This window comes from Ochotona curzoniae, unplaced genomic scaffold (genome assembly GCF_017591425.1).
Source record: "Ochotona curzoniae isolate NIBS_2020 unplaced genomic scaffold, NIBS_Ocur_1.0 contig_2688, whole genome shotgun sequence".
Lineage (NCBI taxonomy): Eukaryota > Metazoa > Chordata > Mammalia > Lagomorpha > Ochotonidae > Ochotona > Ochotona curzoniae.
Window position 1 is genome coordinate 13,183,373 of NW_024465553.1, and position 22,071 is coordinate 13,205,443.

At 39.0% G+C, this 22,071-nt stretch overlaps 1 protein-coding gene across 1 annotated transcript in view; it reads left to right on the forward strand.

The window, feature by feature from the left end:
• The window catches only part of CEP128 (centrosomal protein 128), a 247,937-nt gene that overhangs the window by 220,070 nt on the left and 5,796 nt on the right, over positions 1-22,071 (forward strand). Inside the window, exons 22-24 of the mRNA XM_040975214.1 lie at positions 2,888-2,965; positions 4,858-4,971; positions 21,018-21,126. Coding sequence (XP_040831148.1) covers positions 2,888-2,965; positions 4,858-4,971; positions 21,018-21,126 — 301 coding nt within the window. The remainder of the gene's footprint in view (positions 1-2,887; positions 2,966-4,857; positions 4,972-21,017; positions 21,127-22,071) is intronic.

Genomic DNA, 22,071 nt, shown 5'->3' on the forward strand with positions numbered 1-22,071 from the left:
TCTGGAGAGCAGTGATGATAATAGTGTCCACTTCTTACCAAGATGTGGGGATTAAGAACTGTGCTCAAAATTGAATGCCCTTCTTTAATATTTCATTAATTTTTTATGCAACTAAATTGAATTAAAATGAACTATTAGCTTTGCCTCTGCTTCTAGACCAGTGAACGTCCCGCCTCCTTAAGCTGCTGCAGTGAGCAAAACACACTGCATGATTCTTTGTGAAATAATCTGAATTGTGACTTTTTTTCACATCTGATATGAAATTTAGTCTCATGTAGCCATTTCATAAGACAAATAAGTTTGAGTTTTTTTTTTCCAAGAAAAATAAAATGTGGGAAATTAAAGAACATGTTAAATATGCTGTTATCTGCTAGTACCATCCTTGAAGTAAACTTGAAAACTTTCTCTCTGCATTTGAACAATTTAGATTGGGCCATTTATAACATTAGGTCCTCTAGGGCAGAAAAAAAAATTAAGCAACTTCATTTTCTTTGCACTTTACCCTGGCACTTTCCACTAGGAACTGTTATGAGATCTATTAACATGTATGTAAGTATAAATATGTATGTTATGTCTCATAGCTTCCCTCCTTCAGCAGACTGTGATCACAGCCAATGTCACAATTGAAAAAATAGGAAACAAGCCAAAACCGAGGTTGAAATGTTATGTATATTTTTTATTTATTTATTTTTATTGGAAAGTCAGATATACAGAGAAGAGGAGAGACAGAGAGGAAGATCTTCCATCTGTTGATTCACTCCCCAAGTGGCCACAACGGCCAGAGCTGAGCTGATCCGAAGCAAGGAGCTTCTTCCCGGTCTCCCACACGAGTGCAAGGTCCCAAAGCTTTGGACCATATTCTGCTGCTTTCCCAGTCCACAAGCAGGGAGCTGGATGGGAAGTGGGGCTGCCGGATGTAACTGGTGCCCATATGGGATTCTGGCATGTAGCTGCTAGGCTACTGCACCAATCCTGAAATGTTATTATGTATATTCTTAAATGTTTATGCCAACAGTCTTTCTTGGGGGGAGCACTACAACTTTTTTTTTTTCCCCAGAAGGCATAGATTTTTCCCCATTTTTTTTTCCTTTAATTTGGAATTACCTATCTTTGAAAGAGGGACTGCTCTCTGGCTACCATTTTCACTGCGGACCCTCATTAGCATGATTTTCCAGAGCATCTATTTCATGTTTCTAGCAGCGTTGGGATGCAAGGAGGCCCCAGTGCTGCAGATGGAGAGCTGAGGATGTAACTCGCCATGATAGGTAGCTTGTAACTACTTCCACCTCTTTCTTTGCAGTACTAATTTCACTTACTCCAACTGCAAAGCCAGACTTCTCCAAGGTGAATGGCACCTGCCTTCTGGTGTTATTCCCGTGGCAGGAACCTGGCTTTGACACTGTCTGTTCAGAGTGATTTAATCCACATTGCATTGTTTTTGCAACTTGGAGTTACAGATATTTTTTTTTCTTAAGTTTTATCATTTGTAAATCAATATTTTTATTTCTTCACATCCTTGATTTTATAGCATAATCTTGGGGCAGAAATGTCTTACCTCACCATTTTATTTATTTAGTTCTCAGAAAACTCACACAATGGTATACATTGGTTATTAACAAACCCTGAAGTCTTATAGTTTGATGCAAAAGGAGTTCTTGTCCCATTCCTGTAACATCAGTATGATATGTGTGTGCCTGTCCTCTGTTTGTTAGCTATGGCAACCTGAGTATATGGCCCCTTACAGCGTCTAGAAAGAGAACAGGGTAAAAGAAACAGCACGCAGACTCCTCTGCCTGAGTCCATTAGTGACATACACGGGAAAAGTCAAGGAGTGCATAAAATAGTGTGTGAGCATTAACTTCTCTCCAATTGTCTTTCTAGATTCTTGCTGGACACTTCAGTGTCTTCGCTTGCATCAGCCATGGAATATATTTTTTTTTATTTCAATGAATATTTAAAGTTCATTTTAAATTTAAAAACTAGAATTTATTGCCTGCCTCAACATGTTCTGACACTATGACAGGCCTAAGAATGTGCATAATAAACATTATCCAGGGTCCTCAGAAAGCCTGTGGAAAATGTGTATTATGAAGCAAAATATACAAGCATTGCAATTTTTTTTGTCCCAAAATAAACTTACCTTTTATTTCCGTTGTTTCCATGAGCTTTTTTTATTAATACCTTCGTAGTATATAGTCTCTGCTCTCAAATATTCTTTCATTTAATCTCGTGCTTCACAGTGGCGTCGATCTGATTTCTATCTCATTCTTTCTTAATGTTGATATTGATGAGAGCAATGGTGATAGCTGAAGAGAGACCACATATAGTAATGGACTGATTTGGAACAATCAGGATCTTACATCTCTGTTGTAATTGTGAATATTTATTTCCAAACCTTCTGTAAAATGCTTCCCACTCCCTACATAACTAAAATAAGCGCTTAGAACTTTCTTCTTTATAATGACAACATGTGGAATGTCTAATAACCTTGGTAGCAAAGTGACTGCAAATTCATCTATTTCTTGTGTTATCTTGTGGTTTATTTCTGATGTTCACTGAAGCAGGCTACTAAATTAATATTCATATGAATATGTTCTACTCAAAGTTCCATGGCAAGTCAGATGAAAACATTTAGGAAGAATCTTTATATTTGAGTCAATCTTGCAAATATATCTCATACATTTTTAAAAGCAAATAATTCCTCTGATTTAAAAAGATAACATTTATCTTGGAAACACATGCCTATTGTATCTGCTCTTGTGCAATTCTCTTAAGTGTGTGATTTGAAATGCTTATACAGAGGTGCACCTCATTTTAATATTTGCATTCTGAGAATGTTAATTAATTTTTAATGATGTTTGGTACCCTGATGATTTTTTTTTTCCAGAGTACCCGTGTGGCTTTGGACCATCTGGAGTCTGTGCCTGAAAAACTGAGCCTCCTGGAAGATTTCAAAGACTTCAGAGTGAGGAAGAGTTGGCTTGTCTCTTTTAGTGTATTTGCCTGAATGAGAAAACTTGACTTCTTCCTGATGTGCCGAGAACAATTCTAGGGAGACAGGAATGAACTGTTAATATTTCATCTCATCAGAGTTTATTAACATTGTGAGGTCACAATTGAGAATAGCAAAACTTCTCTATTATACAAAGAGAGACATTTTCTACTATTGGAAGCCCCATTGTTCCTCTAAATCTATTAGAGTAATTCAGAAATGCCTGAAAAATAGGAGTTACACATTGCATTGATATTTAACTTTTTTGATTTGCAAGTTGATTTGCAATGAGTTCCTTTTAATATTTTTAAGAACTTGCTGGAGCACTCCTGGTTTTATAGTTAGCAGATTTAGCAGATTTTACTATGATCCACGAATTCAGATCTACATAGTTTTCGATTTCCTATCCTATATTGTTTGTTGCTACAACTCTAATCACAACACATGCCTGTTACCATGCCTGTTACCTGCATATGTGGGTTTACATCTGTAAATGTCAGAGACCCTCATAGATGTGAGAGGTGCAAAGCTTGTCAGACAGGAAACATATATTTGCATATATTTGTGTAAAGTGCAGTGCAAGCAGTTTCTAATTTTGAGGAATTGTTTTTTAAACAGAAAGAGAGCTTTCATCTACTGGTTCACACCCCAGATGCCCGCAGCGGGCTGATCCAAGCGCACACACCAGACAAAATATTTTCTTGGATAGTTTCTCTTTTGTAAAATGAGGATTTGAACACTGTTATCTTTGTAATTTCTGCTCACATGAGCTGGTGTCACTAATAACATATGCACAGACATATTGCACATTCCTCGTGTGTGCTTTTCCTGTGAGCTCCTTGACGAGCCCAAGTAGAAATTCTATATAGACATGGATTTGACGGTTTTTATGTTGAGTATGGTTATCTTGAACACCTCATCTCATCCCCCTTCACTCTCTCCTTTTTTGAACCTCATTTTGAAACAAGGAGCTGTATTTTACAACCCCACACTTAGACATGATATAATTGATGCTGTGGACAGGTGGAGCCATGAGATGACAAGCCCCAGTCAGCCACAAATTGCCTGCTTCTGGAAAAAATGTTTTCAAGTTTCTTGGGCTGTAGGGATTTGTTTGGTTTTGTTTTTAAATAAAAATTGAAAGTATGGAATTCTAATCGTTTTTCCAAGTTGAATATTCAGGAAGCTTAGGCCTGGGGCTCCTGGGGCTGTTGATGATACTGAAGCCATTGATGGTTTTTCTTACGTACCAAAATTGTTATCCTCATTTTTCCTATGTTCTCCATAAATTATAAAATAATTATCTGAACAATTGGCTGTGGGTGGAAGTTGTGCTATATTCCTTAATCACCCAAATAATTAAGGGGGGAAAAAGAAGAATAGCCCTGGAAATCTTACTTAATTTCTTGTTTTAACAGAATCTTTTTATGCCTATGAAGGCATATGGGATACTCTTAAGTTTAAACTTTTTCTGTGGTAGAATGTTGAGGGTAAGCAAAGTAACAGGGCTTAGTTTTGAAGCCCTCTTTTTTTCTTTTTAATGCCAAATATACAGTGTTTAGTTGTAACACAATATCATTAATGATCATCTTTGGACAATTCAAATACTTTTTCCTTCACCTGTAGGGTGTTACTCATTTCACATTGCTTTGGGAACTAGTTGAGGGAAAAAAAATCCAAAAACCATGTGGCACTTGTTTTGTTTTTATGGTAGCATGCACACTAGCCTTCCGGGTTTATTTTTCCCCTTATTTGTATCTCCAAGTGCCTTTTATTATTTATGATATGCATACTGATATTTTCTTACTGTGGTTTCAAGCACTGGTTTCTTTCTTACTGGGTTACATCCTTTCTTGTCTTTCTAGGGTTCCCGCAGTTCATCCGAGAGAATTGATGCCAGATACTCCAATTCCACAGCTCCCAGAGCTTCTCCTCAGCAGTGCCGAGATGATACCAAGTACAGAATCAAAAGCTTCAAAGTAATGTCCTTCACACGCACACACACGCGTGTGTACATATATATATGCATATAAAATATTTGAGTATTATTCACATTTAAGTCTACTACCTGTTAACTGGTTCCTTTAGGATTTGTGTAAATGCACTTGTGGAAGAAAATTTTCCTAATAGATGCACTAGATTTTGCAATTCCATGGGATTAGAGATAAAAATCCAGATTGTGCTTATAACTTTTTGCTTGGAAACCAAGCCTTAATTTAGCCCATGCCAATTTTGCTCAGCATGTTGTTTGTCTATGGGAATCAATGCTGCTTAAGAAATCTTGAGCCAGAAACCCCTAATCACTTGGCTGGCCAGTGTGGATGCCCATTCTCCTCTGGTGTCAGTCGAGCACTGTCACACTGAAGTTCCCAGCAAGTCAGATATATATGCTGCTCGGTAAACTCATCTCCACGTTCTGTTCATTCTTTCTTTGGGGATATGAACTCCATGCTAATATTTCAGCTCATTGTTCATTAACATGGAGCCAACATTGAAGGCTGGGAAGATTTGATCATACTGATGTGAAGGAGACAGTTTCCTAAGGCCTGACCAGCATTCATCCAGGAAAAAAATCCATTTGTTCCTGCATTGTTAGCCTGGAGTGGAGTTTCTCAGCTTCAGCATTTTGACATCAGGGCCAGATAACTCTTTGTTGTACAGACTTAGGCATTGTTGCAGGGTGTTTAATAGCATCTCGGGAGTGCACCCACTGGATGCCAATAGCATCCTTCTTCACTGGTTTTGACACCCAAGTATGTGCCCAGACATTGCCAGATGTCTCCTGGAGGGCAAAATTACCCCACACTGAGAACACTGACCTAGAGAAAACCCATCTATATTTAACTATGTTTTCAAAGGCAATGAAAAGACAAAAGCTAATGACTTTTTTTACATTCCTACAAACTTTTTTATATGTGTATGAATATTCATTACATTGTATATTCACTTCTTACAGCCTAATATAATTATTTCTAAAAAGCTTCTTCCCTCCTCTGAATTTAATTGGATAGTATGCCCAATGGATATTAAAACAGCCCAGTTTTCCATGAGTCCTCCTTAGCATTCTGAAAATAAGCACTCCTCCTATCCAAACCCCAAACTAGCACAGTGTGCCAATTAACTGATACTTCACTGCAAGGGGGCAACTTGTGCATTTGTTCCATTTGACTTTTATATGCTATCATTGATTGTTATCATAACCCAACAAGAAATACAAGATTTAACCAACATGAGCTTAATGATGGACAGATATTACAGAAAATTCACTAAATTGCTGTTTTTGTAGATGTTGAGTGTCATATGCATTATCATGTTTAATTCTCAGAAATTATATCATATTGGCATCATTTATTTTTCCTCTTTAGCCACTGAAAATGGCAAGAACATGTTCATTTGGTAGAATCAGTATCAAAACCTAAATCTTCCTATTGCGTAATGAATTTAGACCTAAACGATATTAGTTTCTCTAGAAGTCACCAAATATACTGCTGTATTTTTAATGTGTAAAATTCCACTTTCTGAAAAATACATGACTATAATACATGCCCATTAGTTCAACAGAGGACTTGATTCAAATGTAACATTTAAAACTTTACTTGCATTTCCCAGTACAGTTAGAGTTTGGTGTCAGGTGAATCTGTACTATCTTAGCAGCACTCAGATTACTATAAATCGCTGAAATTTCCATAACTTTATGTGGCAAAGCTATGAATGTTTAACATGTTTGGCAAGCAGTCTCATTGGATTTCTTTTTAAAATTACATTTGCAGCTGAAGAGAAAATCAGGCCTAGTTCATAAGGCAAGCCACCACTTGGCAAAATGATAAATAAGTTTGAAAATTTCCAAACAGGTATTGTACGGGTAGGGTAGGGCCCCCCCCAAGCAAACTTGGTTGTACCATTTTTCTACACTAATACTGTTAATCCTTTAAAGTCATTGATCCATTTCTGCAGTGAATTTATTGACTGTCACCATACAAAGCACATACATAACCTAATGTAACACTGAATGCATGGAAATATGACCTTTTTTTGTAGTCATGGGAGAGAAAATATGAGAACACTTTTTTGGCACGCTGCAGACACTAATAATAATTTGCTCACAGAGATTCTATGTTAATAAGTTCTATGTAAAGAAAGAAGGGGGCAGCTTTCAAGGAAGAATTAGCTCAGGTGGACTGTGAGACCGCTGTGTTAAACATTTCTTAGATTTGAGGACAATCAAAAGCGCTAACTCTGGTTAACCACCACCATCCTAAAGAAAAGACTTAAAGGAAGAGAAGTTAGAACTCTTGCTGTTGAGAGAGAAGGGTCCCAGTTCTTCATTTCTTCCACAGTCACTAGATTCCCCCACACTTTGCAGAGTTCAAGGAACAGGCACACTGCAGGGACTTGGATTCACCAATTTGATTGAAAAGTGAAGTTTCAGGAAAGCAGTGTAGGATTCCGGTTAGCTCTACAGGCATCTATTGTGCAACCACTGCATCGCAAAACACTGCCTGGCTTGTTAGGACCGGGTACAGGAGTTGAGGTGGAAGACTGAGACAGCCTGGTCTTCAAATAGGAACTGGTTACTTGGTCATCTTAATTCTAGCAGTTAATTCTTGCACATGTATTCTAAAGCAGAGATCAGCAAACTGCTCAGGGGCCAAATCTTGCCTGCAGATGTTTTTATAAGAAACTTTTATTGGAATGCAACCACACTTATTTATTCAAACATTGTCTATGGCTGCTTTTGCATCCAACAAAAGTTGAGAAATTATAACAGAAACCATATGGTACAAAACCTATGGCCCACCATAGAAATAAAGCTTGCCAGCCCTTGTTCTAGAGCAAGAAGAAAATAACAATTTATTCTTTCTTTTTTCACACATTATATCAAATATTTCCTTTTCTTCATTTTTCTGGCCAAATAAATACAGTCCAAATTTACCAAACAAATATTGTTCTCCTTGGAAAGTCATACTACTTATTTATTCAGTCAATAAATACTTTTTGATTGCTAGCTCACATACTTTCCAAGCACAAGGGACTCGCACAAGTGAGCCTTGTTGGAACTTCTGTTCTAATTGGAGGACTGTCATATTTGTTGTCTTTCTGAATGCACCATTCAACAGATATTCATTATATTTCTACTTAATACTTGAGGCACTGATCAGGAGAATGATGTTAAGGAGGAAACCGCATTGGCAACTGCTAGAAATTTCAAGACTTCAAATAAATAGCTATAGTGCAAAGGAGAGAGAGAAATGCCATGAAGGTGCCCTCAAGAAGCTGCATTGGAGGTTTGGAGAGAAATACTCGAGACTCTGTTGAAAGGAGGATTGTGATGACAAGGTGCAGGGAAGTGTTTCATCCACAGCTCTGTTTGCAAGGGGACCTTTAGAAGCGTTTTCAGTTGTACGAACCCTGTGTGACTGTTGACAGACAAATAACTGCTGGAAAGCAGAACTGTGTCGGCAGCTGGCTTCTCTCATGTTGTTGCTATTGTCAGAAGGCAATGAAACTTCTAACATGACCACACTGCTGGTGGAGGGCAAGGGTGAGCAGGAAGTGGGCAAGTCAGGTTTGCTTTCCTTCCAAGACTAGAGCTGATCTCCTGCTGCTCATTCCTGTGGCAGCCACCAGGACAGAAAGATCAGATTGCTAGAAATGTGTCAAAATTTTGAACAGGACCCGTGCCCACAAATGTGAGAGCATAATATAATATTGCACTAAACTGCCTGAGCTAATTGGACAAGATTGAGCTAAAAGTTAATATTTGGAGAAGAATTTAAAGCTAAATAGAACATATTTTTGTTGTCTGTCTGTGGACAACAAGAGCATTTCATGGCCTTTGTCTCTCTCTCCCTCTCTCTCTTTCTCTCTCTTCAAGCCTAATTGGGTTTCAGTGGGACGTTCAGTCTTCTGTCCCAGCTGTTTCAAATGGAACAGAATGTCCACCAGTCAGCCAGTAACAAAGCATTGCTAATTTGAATTCACGGAGATGTGTGGTTTTCTCCAAAAAAAAAAAAAAAAAATCCCTAGTGGTTACCTTTGCTCATATAAACTATATGGTTTTAATTACCATTGGAATGTTTTACCAAACACACAGAAAACAGGTTTTTTCCCATCCTTCCTCCACAAGCAGAAAAACTATAAGCTCTAATTTTTTAAGTTAGTACACATCTTTTTTTTTTTTTTAAGAGAAACAGATGTTTCACAGATGAGATGAAGTAGGTGAGGAAGTGTTGCTGATGGCTTGCAGTAGAGTTTATGAAGACAGAGACTGCCAAAGCCCTTTGTCATATTTGCTCAGAGTGAGCACATGGTGGTAAAATTAATGTTTTCTTCCTCATGGAATCCCTCTTGTGATTTGGCCACTAATGGCTAAAGCTTTTTCTCCCAAGTCAGCTACTTCTCTCTGAAATCGACAACAGTAGCTCCTAAAATGCGTTGTGAAACAACTTAAAATTATAGGTGTTGTGCAAACATTTTTATTTTTTAAATAATGAATTCATCTTATTTTGATGATGTTGATGTAAGTTGAGAGGAACACACACCCACGTGGACCATCGATTAGGGTGGGGAGAGTTGAGGAATGAGGGAAAGTGGACAAGACAATGAGGGAAAGTGGACAAGACAACTTCTAATATTGGCAAAGTGGGGAGAAAAGGTGAGAGGGCCGCTTCCACCAGCCCTACTGCATCAGCACCCAGGAATGGGAGAAGGCCACACAATGTCATCCCAGAGTCCCCAATGTGGAACGTGTTCCGAGGACGCTGCCCAAGTGGTTTCTATGCCACTGATTTTGTTGTTCCGTGGTTGAGGAAAGCCTTCCAAGTTCCACTGGCTGACATATTCCATGTTAGAATCTTCACTTGGCCAGAAATTCAAGGTCAAAGCTTGTCCAGGAGATCTATCTAGTTTGTTCTTCCCTACATGGTACTAGACATCCTCTGCAGGTCTTAATGAACTGGCTGTCATGTCCCCCATGAGCATCTGGGCATGCTGTCCATTTTACAGGCCTCAGCTAATGTGGGGACCCAGTTCTGACACATGCATTCCACGGTCAGACCTCAGATCCTGTGATTATTACTGTGGTTGGAGTTCTGAGTCCATTGATCCAGTTGGGGGAGATTCCCAAAAAAACCTTTGCAGAGATGACCCCAGAACTGACTCCTGTGTGTGCCAACCAGTGAGGGGTCTGGCTCAGTCCATCACCCAGATCAGCTTACGCACACACTGGTGGTTGCAATCACCTGGTCAGTTCTGTCCATCCCCCACCCCATCTCATATGCAAACCAGTTGATTCTGCAGCCCAACCTAACCCTGACCGCCACACTCTCGGCCCTCATACTCACCAGTGAAAACTGCAGCCTAGTTGGAGCGACCCCTACTAGGCCAACGCCTGCTCTGGTTCTTGGCATTGCCAGTAAGTGCAATAGACTGGTTCAGTCAGTCCCACATCCATTTGGCTCTCCCACGCATCAATGGATATTGGAGCCTAGCTCAACCCAACCAACACACTATCCGGCCCATATTCATGCCATCAGGTACCACTGCCTGTCCAGCCAGGCCCAGCTCCAATCCTGGTTCTCATGCCCACCAGTGGGAGTTGCAGCCCATCAGATAGCTCCCAAGTTTCCCTAGTAGGCCCACTCCCAGTCCTGGATCTTGCACTTTCCAGGTGGTTCTGCAGTCTAGCCTGACAGGACTTGCCCCTAGTCCCACACCTGCGTCCAATGCTGCAGGAAAGCCAGACCAGCCTGCACTTACTCTAGCTCATATGTGCCCAGTGGATATAGTCACTAAGCCCTGCCTGGTTCTCCTCCAAACTCAGCTCACATACAGTCCAAACTCACCTGCCCAGCCTGTTCTTTTTCCATTCCCAGCCATCACGCTCACCCATGGAAGAGGTGGCCCAGTAGGGGAGCACTCACACCTCCGCTACTGGGCTCACCTCCCATCCCAACTCCCAGTGTTCGTGAGTATTGTTGTTGAGTTCCATAACCATGTCTAGCTCAACCATCACCACTTGCAGACCTCGAGAAAACCAGCTGGAATAGCTGTCCTACAGGGATGAGCCCACAATCCCGCGACAGAATCTCCTCCCAGTTCTCCTCCTACACATCTCCAGACCTGCTTTCCTGAGCAATCCACCGTCCCCATGCCTGTAGAGCCCAAGTCTGGTCCTCCGGCAGTGTATCTAGCAGTCTGGGCCCTCACTACTTAACCCAGGACCCCCCCACATTTTTGCGTGGGTCCCCAGACCCTGTCTGCTGATGTGCTGATGTGCTGGTGTCTGCCCCCAACGTATCTTTTTAAAAAATAGAATAGGCAGCTATGCTGACACACTGGTGTAGTTAACTCAAGTTTGGCATTAACCAAGCCCAGGATACCTGCCAGCTATTAGCTGCCTTTCTCCCAGCAATGTAACACTTGCCTAGGTACAATGCAACCTAGGCAGTTGCTTACAGCTGGGGAACATTTTCATTTTAATGGCTATAAGCACTATTGCATTATTCATGTAATTTTACAGACATTATTTGTAAACAATAACAACAACCATGGGAGAATGTGAGGGTGTTTGTACCATACAAGACCCTAGTTATCTCATTGACAGCCGCCTTTTTTCATGCTTTGATTTGAAATCATACGTAAACTATACAAATACAGCTTTGCGCTTCCTGTCATCCCAAATAAATGTTATCCTTTAAGCCCACCCTATTAAGTGATTCATTTATTTTGAAGATGGTTCTTTTTTTATTGGAGAGACAGATACGTACTCCACCCTCTAACTCAGGTCCCAAATGCCCTGAAAAACATGGACTAAGGCCAAAAAGTCAAGAACTCAAATCAAGTCCTTTACATAGGCTACAGGGAACGTGTTACTGGGGCTATCATCCAGTGCTTAGCCAGGCACATCAGCAGGGGAATGAATTGGAAGCAGAACAGCCAGGACTTGAGCCTGCACTCTGATATGGGGTAGCATAGCAATGAGAGGCTCAATGCGCTATGCCACAACACTGGCCATATATACAGAGATTTAAAGTTCAGGATTACTTATAAGTCTTACATATTGTAGTCTTTATAGAAAAATTATACAGTGAATTAACATATCTCCTCACCCTTTTGTGCAATAAAATCTCAGAACTTATTCTTTTCTAATTATTAGCTAGTATCTGTCAACTTTCTTCCTCTCTATATGTCTCACCAGCCCGTGGCAGGCACCATTGTATTTTTAACTGTTGGGAAACTCTCCCTTATAGGAGTAGAAGCATTTGCCTTTCTGTGTTTATATTTCACTTAATATAACAACCTTCCATTTTCATTCATGTTAATGCAATTGATAAGATTTTGTCTTTTTTCTAGATGAGTCATATCTCCTTATGAATGGTCACCACGGTTTCAGTATCAGTTTGTCAGTTGATGGACACTTAGGCTGTTTCCACTTCTTGGATGTTGTTCGTATCAACAGTGTATAAGAGTTTCCTTTTCTCTGTACCATCACCAACACCTGTTAGCTTTCATCTTCTTAGTAGTAGAGAAGCTAACAGGAGCGAAATTGTATCTTACTGTGGTTTTCATTTTGCCTTTCCCTGACAACTAGGGATGTTGAATACTTTTTCGTAGAACTGTGGGCCATCTGTAGGACTTCTTTTTAGAAATACCCATTTAAATCTACTTGCCATTTTAAAATTGTATGATTTGTTATTTTGCTACTGAGTTGTTTTAAGCTTTTTGTATATTAATCCTTTATCAGATGCATGACTTCCATTTTCTTTCATTGTGTAGTTTGTCATTTCACTATGCTGCTTCTTTTGCTGTGGAAAAGCACTTTTGTTTGATGAAATCCTATGTGTCTGTTTTAAAACAATGTATTTGTTGTACTTTTAAAATTTCATTTTATTTTTGTCTGATGGAGAAAATCCTTGCCTGTTCCAGTGTTCTGTTTTCTTCATTGAATACACTTTAAAAGATGTATTTATTTATTTGAATGTCAGAGTTACAAAGAAACAGGACAAGTCGGAGAGGAGATCTTTGACGTGACGATTCTCTCCGCAGATGGTTGCAATGGCCAGGAACTGGCCAGGCTGAGGCTGGGAGTCAGGAGCTTCTTCCTAGTCACCCACATCTGCAGCTGGAGCCCAAGCACTTGGGCCACCTTCCTGTGCTGCTCTCAGGCTGTTAGCAGGGAGCTGGGTCAGAAGTGGAGTATCTGGTGCTTGAGCTGGTCCCCAGATGGGATGCTAGCATTGTAGGCAACAAGCTTACCAGTGTACCACAATGCCAGATCCTCTAGATTTTCTTCTAATCTCAAACTTTCAGGTCTCACAGTTACATCTTCAGTTTGTTCTGAGCTGGTTTTTGTAGACTGTGAGAAAGATATTCCAGAAATATGTTTATGTCTCCCTCATATCTGAAGGGTATTTGCTGAGCACAGTATTCTTGCCTAGCATTTTTTTCCCCTTCATTTCTTTATGAGTCTTGTGCAGTTCCCACTAAACCTGTTAGGTTTCAATAGAAGAAGTCTGCATTCAGACATACTGGAGCCATTTCAATATGGTTTGCTTCTGTTCCCTTGGAACTTTGAAAATTCTCTCCTCATTTTTCAACCTTGTAGATTTTGACTGCAATAGATGTAAGGATAGACATAGCCGAGATGAATCTTTCACTTTTCTGTTTGTGAAGAGCTGTTTCATTCTCTAGGTCTGTGAAATTTTCGGTCACTGTCTTTGAATATGCTTGCTTTCCCTTTGGCATCCTCAAGTCCCTCTTGAATCCCACTTGAGTATTTTCTCTATTCATATTATTCCATATTCTCTTTATTTATCTTGATTCTTTTCCTCCAATTGTTCAGTTTTGAATAGTCTGTGTTCAGGCTCATTTTTCTGTTTGATTTATTCTGCTATTTATGCTTTCCATTGTGGTTTTAATTTTTGTGATGAATTTGCTGGATTTCATTTAATTGCTTTCATCTCTCTACCAAATCAGTCTTCTAGAATATGACATTTTTTCCCTGTGTTCTCTTGAATTTTGACATTTCTTTAAAAGAGCTATTTTGAAATCTTCATCCAAGCATATGGAGTTTCCAATTCCAGATGTCTAGCTTCTAATGTCTTATTTTGCTCTTTAAATGAGACTGTGGTTGCCTGGAACTTGGGCTGCTTATTGGAGGCTCAACCTGTGATGTGAGCACAGCTAGTTGGTCGAGGCCTTTGGGGTTTGGGCTGCATGGGAAGGTCCTCTGCTCCATCTCAAGGCCTCTCTGTAAGGCTGGGGTTTCTTGATCTGCCAGTAGTTGGCAGAGAAGTTATAGACTCCACCTGACTGTGCAAGTTCCAGGTTTTCAGTCCCATGAGCAAGAGCTTGGAGCAGGGGGCTATGAGTTTAAATGTAGAGAATTTTCTTCCAGTGAGCTAGATCCTGGGATTTAATTCACTCTCCCTTTCCCAATAAGAAATATCCTGTCATGCCATGCTTCCAGCAAGGATGGCACGGTAATTCTCTTTTTCTTCCTTTGTTAGATGTGGCTTTTAAAAAAATTATAACAAGACAAGGTATCAGCTGACTCATGTAGTTCATGTAACATTGATATCTTTTGTGGCCGTGGTTGCCAGATGTTTTTATACATCTGCCATGATGGCTTCCTACAAAGTTAATTGTTACATAGAACTGAAAACAAAACTGTAGGATAAGTATAGGTGAGCACCAAAGTTGGGGAAATGCAGTGCTACCCAATGGAATTGCATTTAAGGACAGATACTGCCACCTGATTCTTAGTAAAATCCAGAGAATGCTCTATTCATTTGAACTGATGAAATTAACATGCCACCCATAACATTTTACTAATTCAATCATGCACTTTAAAGGCTATAAAAAAAGGTTGGACATTGAATTGTTGTTTTGTTTTGTTTTGCTGTTAAACCTGAACATGGTAATGGATCCAAAGTGCTTATTCAGGAATCAACATAACTACCCAGAGTTTACTTTTCATACCAGTAGAGCCCTGCTATAGCCACCATGTACTCCAAATAGTTTATTGACTACAATATTGGACAATATTAAATAAAAACCATATTAAAATGAAAGTATGTGAAGAAATTCAATAACAGGCATTTTTTTAATCTCAAAAAATATAAGTACTAGAAATATAGGGACTGTCAATTTGTTGCTTTTTTAACAAAAGCGTCATCATATGGTTGCCGTCACAATCATTGTTTCCTTTAAAATAATTACTTCAAGAGAATAAACAGTGATTCCCTTGAGGTCACTGTCATTGAAATGTTTTTGAGTTTTTGCTTTTATTTGTCAATGATACTGTTTTTCAGGAACATTTTCTATAGCAAATTTTTATCCATTGTGAGTATTAAACTTGGTTTCTGAAAATGAATTAAAAGTCATATGGAACCAGTTCTGAAGGAGGTTAAAATATCCGAAGACTTTTTCATTAATAATATTCTTGGAACATATGGTTATTTATAAAATCAAATATCAGTTATCTAAGACTAAATATATTAGATCTGTGAGAAAAGTTACTGAAAGATCTCCAAATGGCTTCGTCTAACACAGTGTTTTCATGACCATTAAGTAAATGAATTTTGCTTTGGAAGCTTATACATTGTTTGAAGAATATAGTTTTGCTTTGTTTAATGGAAAGTATTGTTTGCGTAGTTACAAGTATGTGTTACTTCTGTCCAGGTATATTTAAAAGTATAGAATGTCAGTGGTGAAAGACCCTAGTGCTGATCTGGTACTGTGAGTACCATGGCGAGGGTAGCAGCATCCTGTAACATTTTATTGTCCACAACAGTGAATTTTAATTTGTGCACCTAGGTCAAGAAATGGACATACATGCTGATGAATGGGGCCTTAGTTCAGAGGATACCATGCTGCATTTCAGCATATTTGGAGACGAAGTCTCATTGTCATGAAGGGAAAGACCTAAAATAGCAGCCACTCAGATTCAGACATGGAAGACAGACTTAAGCTGTGTTCCCCCCACTGAACTTTCAAACAGGACTAAGGAAGAAATGAAGCTTTCCCAAGCTCTGAGGTAGTTCTTAGAAATCATAATGGAGCGGAAATAGTGCATTGTTACACTGGAGACAAATTCAGCAAAAACATTTCTGCCAAAGGTTCAGAAATCAATGCACATTTTCCCTTCTCTCCAGGGAAAAAAGTTGGATAAATTAAAGTCTAAAAAAAATTAAATGTTTCATTTGTCATATAAACTTTGAACTGATAATATTCCTCAGAGAAAAACACTTGGTGAGTATCATGAAATATTAATCACTAGATAGCATTCTAGCAAAGAAACTTGGTCAGGTTGGAACGGCTTTTAAGGAATCACTAACAGTGTGGGCTATGAAAGACAAATGGAAGACGCCCAGGGAAAATATTAGAAAAGGCAAATTTATCCAATGCAATTTTTGCACAGAATTCTGCCTGACTTAACACTAAAACTTAGATTTTGTGCTAAAGAATAAAAAATTGGGAAAAGGGAAAAGCTGAGATTATTAAAATTGCAAAGAATTTTCCTGTTTAGTCAGTATTTTCTTTCTAATGCCTACACATTTGCATCACAGATACATAAGCATTAATTTTTTGATAAATTCCACAAATTAAATGTCAATTGAAGATGAAAGTCTTTTTATATTCTTGCACATTAACTGTTCAAAGAGATTGTTGAATATTTTAGCATTAATTTGGCTAGCTGTATTTCAAAGTAATATAAATGTTTTGGGTAGGTTTTTAAAGCCTTCTTAAATATTTATTTATTGGAAATGAGAGCAACAGAAACAGAGCATGAGAGAGAGAGAGAGAGAGAGAGAGAGAGAGAGAGAGAGAGAGAGAGAGATCTTCCATTTACTGTTTCATTCCTGCATGGCCCCAATGTGTTAGTTGGGATAGGTCAGAATGAAGCCTGGATCCAGAAACTCTTTCTGGGGTCCCAGGTCAGTGGCTGGCAGCAAGCCTGTGGGCCATCTCCCTCTGCCTTCTGAGGCACATTAAGCAGGTGTCTGGGACAGAAGTAGAGAAACCAGGATTGAACCCTCATTCTAAAATGGGACACCGCTGTCATAAGCAGCAGCTTAACCCACTGCACCAAAATGTTTGTCAAAAGTCTTCTTTGAAGGCTTTTATTTTAACTTTTAAAAGATTTATTGGTTTTTGTTGGAAAGGCAAATTTACAAAGAGGAGAGACCGAGAGAAAGATCTTGTACCTACTGGCTCATTCCTCATGTGGCCAAAATGGCTGCAGCTGAGTTGATCCAAAGCCAGGAGTCAAGAGTCTCTTGCGGATCTCCCACATAGGTGTGCAGGGTCCCAAGGCTTTGGGCTGTCCTCCACTGCCTCCCCAGGCCACAAGCAGAGAGCTGGATGGGAAGTGGAGCAGCTGGAACACAAACTGGTACCCATCCGGGATCCTAGTGCTTGAAGGGGTAGGACTAGTTAATCGGAACTGTCACCCCAACCTCCCTTTGAGGACTTATAAATGTTAGAATTTCAAGAGATGTTAGAATTAAGTCTCATTTTGCAAGTTAAAAATGAAATGTGTGTCATTGGTCATGAATAAATCAAAGTGTAAAGGGCAAGGGTATGAGTCCTACATGCATACTCACCTATTAATAGTATCAGCTTAAGTGAAGCAAAAGCTGATAGAACCCTTCAGATACGTGCAATCTGGGCTTGGATGCCAGTTGATCAAGCCTTAGTCGCTGACAAGCATCCCATTCAGAAAGAATGGATGGCGTTGTAGCATTCCTCTTGTGCAGGACTCCTTTAAGGCTAGTGTTCCACCATGTGTCCCTCCAGATGCCCAAACCTTCTCTTCCTTGTCCTCTGGCGGTTCTCCGTTCAGATGGTGGTGGTCAAAATGTGTGCTTGCTTTCCCTGATATTTTCCTTTCTCTTATTGCTTTGTACTTGGTGGTTTGTTTGTCCTGTGGGGCAGACACAGTGCTTCTGTGTCACTGAGAAATTACTTATTACACTTGTCTCTTTTTACATTGCATTGAAACCATGGTGCAGTGACGGTTTCCTAGCATTGGCGGAGAGCGTGGCCCTCCCGTCCAATATAACGTCTGACGTCTAACTCCATACAGGCCTCTAGTATGTCACATCTGGGTGACTCGCTTGCCCCTAGTTGCCCCACATGAGCTCAGGCTCAGTTGTGGTAGTGGTGCACAGGAAATGCAATGGACATGCTTTCCTGCCCAGAGATCCTGCAGTGAATGACTTCCAGTTGTTCATGAAATCTCCATAACTAATGAGACTTAAAAACTAATAAACGCTGTGGTTAGCACCCCAGAAACTGGAACATAACAAATAGACCTAAACTCCCTTTTTGTGCTTGAAGGGTAGAGTTCTTGGACCATTTGAGGAATATGTCTTGGGCTTTTGCTAGAATAATCAAACCTTTTGTGAATCTGTGTAAGATCTTTCTCTTTTTGGCATTTTAAATGTACTTACATGTAATACATGTGATAAAGAAATAAATATAGATTCATTACTTGGCATAGAGCACAACAACTATTTCATTCGATTGTCTGTTGCAGGAGCCCTCATTATACATGAGGACCATGTTTTACAGAATCTTTGTGGGTTACAGAACCCAGAACCCGTGACAGTATTCTTGGTCCCTCCATTTCCTTGAGTGCACAGTTAGCCTCAGGCACAGTCTCAACTGGCGCTCCCTTTTCATCATGTGTGCCCTCCTACCCCATTCTGCATAGAGGCATTGGCAGTCTTTGACAAAGCTTAAAACCCATGTTTTCTTCTGATTATGGAAAAGGGAAAAAAAGAATGTCATGGCCTCTAGTCACCTCTATACACTTTAACCACTGTCCCCTGGATCCGGAAGCCCAAGCAATGGGGCCTTATTACAGTTCTTCAAACACACCAGGCTCTCTTGTTTATCTCCGCACGTGTGTGAGTCTGGAACCTCCAGAACCTTGTCCCCTGACTTCCCATCCTCATACTCTCTGCTAACATTCCAAATCCTTCAGAATTTCACCTTGCTGGCTCATTGGTTCATACCCAGCCTTTAAATATTGCCCTAAATATCACAAACTAGGGCAGAATCTGTGGACACCAAAGCTAACTTTTTGTCTTCTCGTTACTTCTTGTTCTCACAGAAGATCATTATAGTAATGAAATCTTTTGTAGTCTTTCCTTTCTTACTATCTTTTTCTTCTGCAGATTTGAAGATTTCATGACTAAGTACTCCAATGCATTGTTTTGTTTTTTACCCAGTAAGTTATTGAATTAATAAGGTAAAGCAAGAAAAAAAAAATAGAAATGCAGGCTGAGTAACCCTCACCTGTGACGCTTGGGACCAGAAGTTCTTCAAATTTCTGAGTTTTTCAAATTTTAGAATATTTGTACAGATGTCTCCACTTGAGATTTCCTAGTGCTGCAGTTTGCCAGGTCACCCCCAAAGCAGTTTCACATTTTTAGATCATTCCAGATTTTTAAATTTGGGATGTTTGCTCCACCCATGTAGTGAAAACTCTCATGAGAAAAAGTACTATTTGTAGCCGAGGTAATAGGATTAATTTATGTTATTTTGCATTTTCTACCTATATTTGAAGAAAAAGATACATTCATGTAATGCCTGAGGAGACACACCTTTTCTGTGCTCATTTTTTTAATAACACATAAATATTTGTTGAATGAGTAATAGAACTAATCCTTATGGAAACAAGTCTAGTCACATGTATTTTAAAACATGAGATTGTTTGTATTGACTCAAGAATGTCCACCTAAAAATGTCATAAGGAATAGCCCTAAACATGGAAAAGGTGATGTATTTAAAGATATTTCTCACAGTGTTATTTATAGGAGTAACACACTGAAAATCACCTAAAGCCAAGAGAGTATAATGACTGAGTAAAGCATAGTGTATCCAGGAGGTGCTGTGTGAGAAGCTCTTTTTTTTTCAGGTTTTCCAAGATCATTTATTTGTGTGTATGTGTGTGTTTTACGACACCATTTAATAGGTACTGGGGTCTCCCATCTCCCTCTTCAATTTCCCTCCCCTTCCCAGTTTTCTCCCCTCCAGCTTTACAATGGGTATCTTTTGTGAATTTTCACAAGTCTGTCATGCTTCCACTGAGGTGTCTCCCAACAATGTAGCAGATTATTAGCCAAATCACTGTGACTCCATCCTTGTAGAGGGAGAAAAAAAAAAAAAGAAAAGAAAATGCAAACCTTCATCCACAGGAGGTTGATGAACATATAACAAAGGTATCAATGTGAAACCAACGAAGACCCAAACACAGCATACCAAAACTCGTGGGATACTGCCAAGGCCTTGCACTCAGTCCTTAGATTCTCTTGGTTTAGGTGATTTTCAGGGTTCATTTGGAAACACAAAAAGAAACACGAATAGCCAGAACCATCATAAGGAATAAGAACCTAGCAGGAGGGATCACAATCCCAGCTCTTCGGACACATTATAGGGTGGTAGTTATCAAAGCACAGAAACAGGAAGACCAATATAGTAGAATAAAAACACCAGAAGGGAAACTACACATGCACAGCCATCTAATCTTCGACAAGAAATCAGAAAACAATCCAGGAAAAAAGGAAGGTCTAGCATGGTACCCTTTCAAAGTAACAGAGAATAAAATGAAATACCTGGGAATAAACCTAACAAAAAGATGTGGAAGAGCTGTATAAGGAAAATTACAAAATATTAAGGAACTCTTAAGCTAAAGGATAGAACAGTGTAATGACTTCAAACTATTTATACTATAAATGAAAATAACTGGAAGACACCAAGTTTGGTAGCTGTGTTTATAAGTCCTGTTCATGAAAGGAAAAAGGACCAGAAAGAATGTGTATAATTTGCTTGTATTTTTTGAATTTATTTTTTAGCATGATATTTCCTTTTACAAGGACTATAAATTCTGTTAACTTGTATAGGTAAAACGTCATTTGCTTACGTCATTCAGTTTAAATGTCCTTGTAGTTGAATGGATCTTGGTCCGTCTTCTTTGTAATTATGCAACTGACATCTTGGTCTTGCTTCTTAGGGTGACAGAACCTTCTCTGAGGGTCCCCCTATTTATGGGTTGGATCTTTCATCCTCATGGCTAGATCACAGTTGCTTCCTGTCTAGTCCACGATTTTCACACTTGAACTGTAAGTAATAAGTTCTGTACCAGTTTTTAAATTGGCTGTAAGAAAATGCAACCCAGGAAAAATTAAAATTTAATGCCAGTACATGATAGTAAAAATCAAGTGAAAGGTTTGAGAAAATGTTTGTTATGGAGTATGTAAATAATGCTTCTAAATCTATGAAGTATTTCAAAAAGTTCATGGAAAATAAAACTGAAAGAGTTTAATTTGAGGCAAAAATTGTGAAAGTCATGCATATGATATCTTTGAAAAAGTTCATGAAAAATGCACATTGTGAAAAACCATATTTGGAACTCAAAATTGTACAACACAAAGTTTTTAAAATTCCATCTTTCTTTGAACTTTTTGAAGAATTTTGTATTTGTATTACCCTGTTTACTAAATACAAACTATGGAAACCCTTCTTTTTAGATATTATACTTTTTGTAATAACACAAAATAAGTCACCCCAATGTCAAAATCTTAAGAAAATACTTGTTTGGAGATTGCTAGTAACAATCAGTGAGTAGATAACAGAAGTTCCTTTATAGTGATAATCCAGTTAAGAGCTTTTGTACATTCTAGTTCAGAAATGTATAATACTGTGTAAAAAGTAAGAATTTTAATGCTGTCGCCTGCTCATTTTCGCTCAGAATACACCGTAAATGTTGATAGCATGTCATTGTCGACACCAGGGAGGCCAAGTCCATTGGCCCAGGATGTCTTCTCCCTCAACTTATCCCCTCTCCTTCCTGACTGTACTTGCTATTAAGTTTCAGCTTTGGTTTTTTTTTTTTTTTAAATCACGTCCTGAACAAAAGCTCCAGAACTTATACTTGTAAATGTGGCTTCTTTTATGCACAATCACAGTGTGCTACAATTGTTTTTTCAATCTTTCTCAAAATAATAATGATGTGATTCTTTGTTGGTTGAGTGACTCTTCATTTACTGATCCTTCTCTCTACTGTA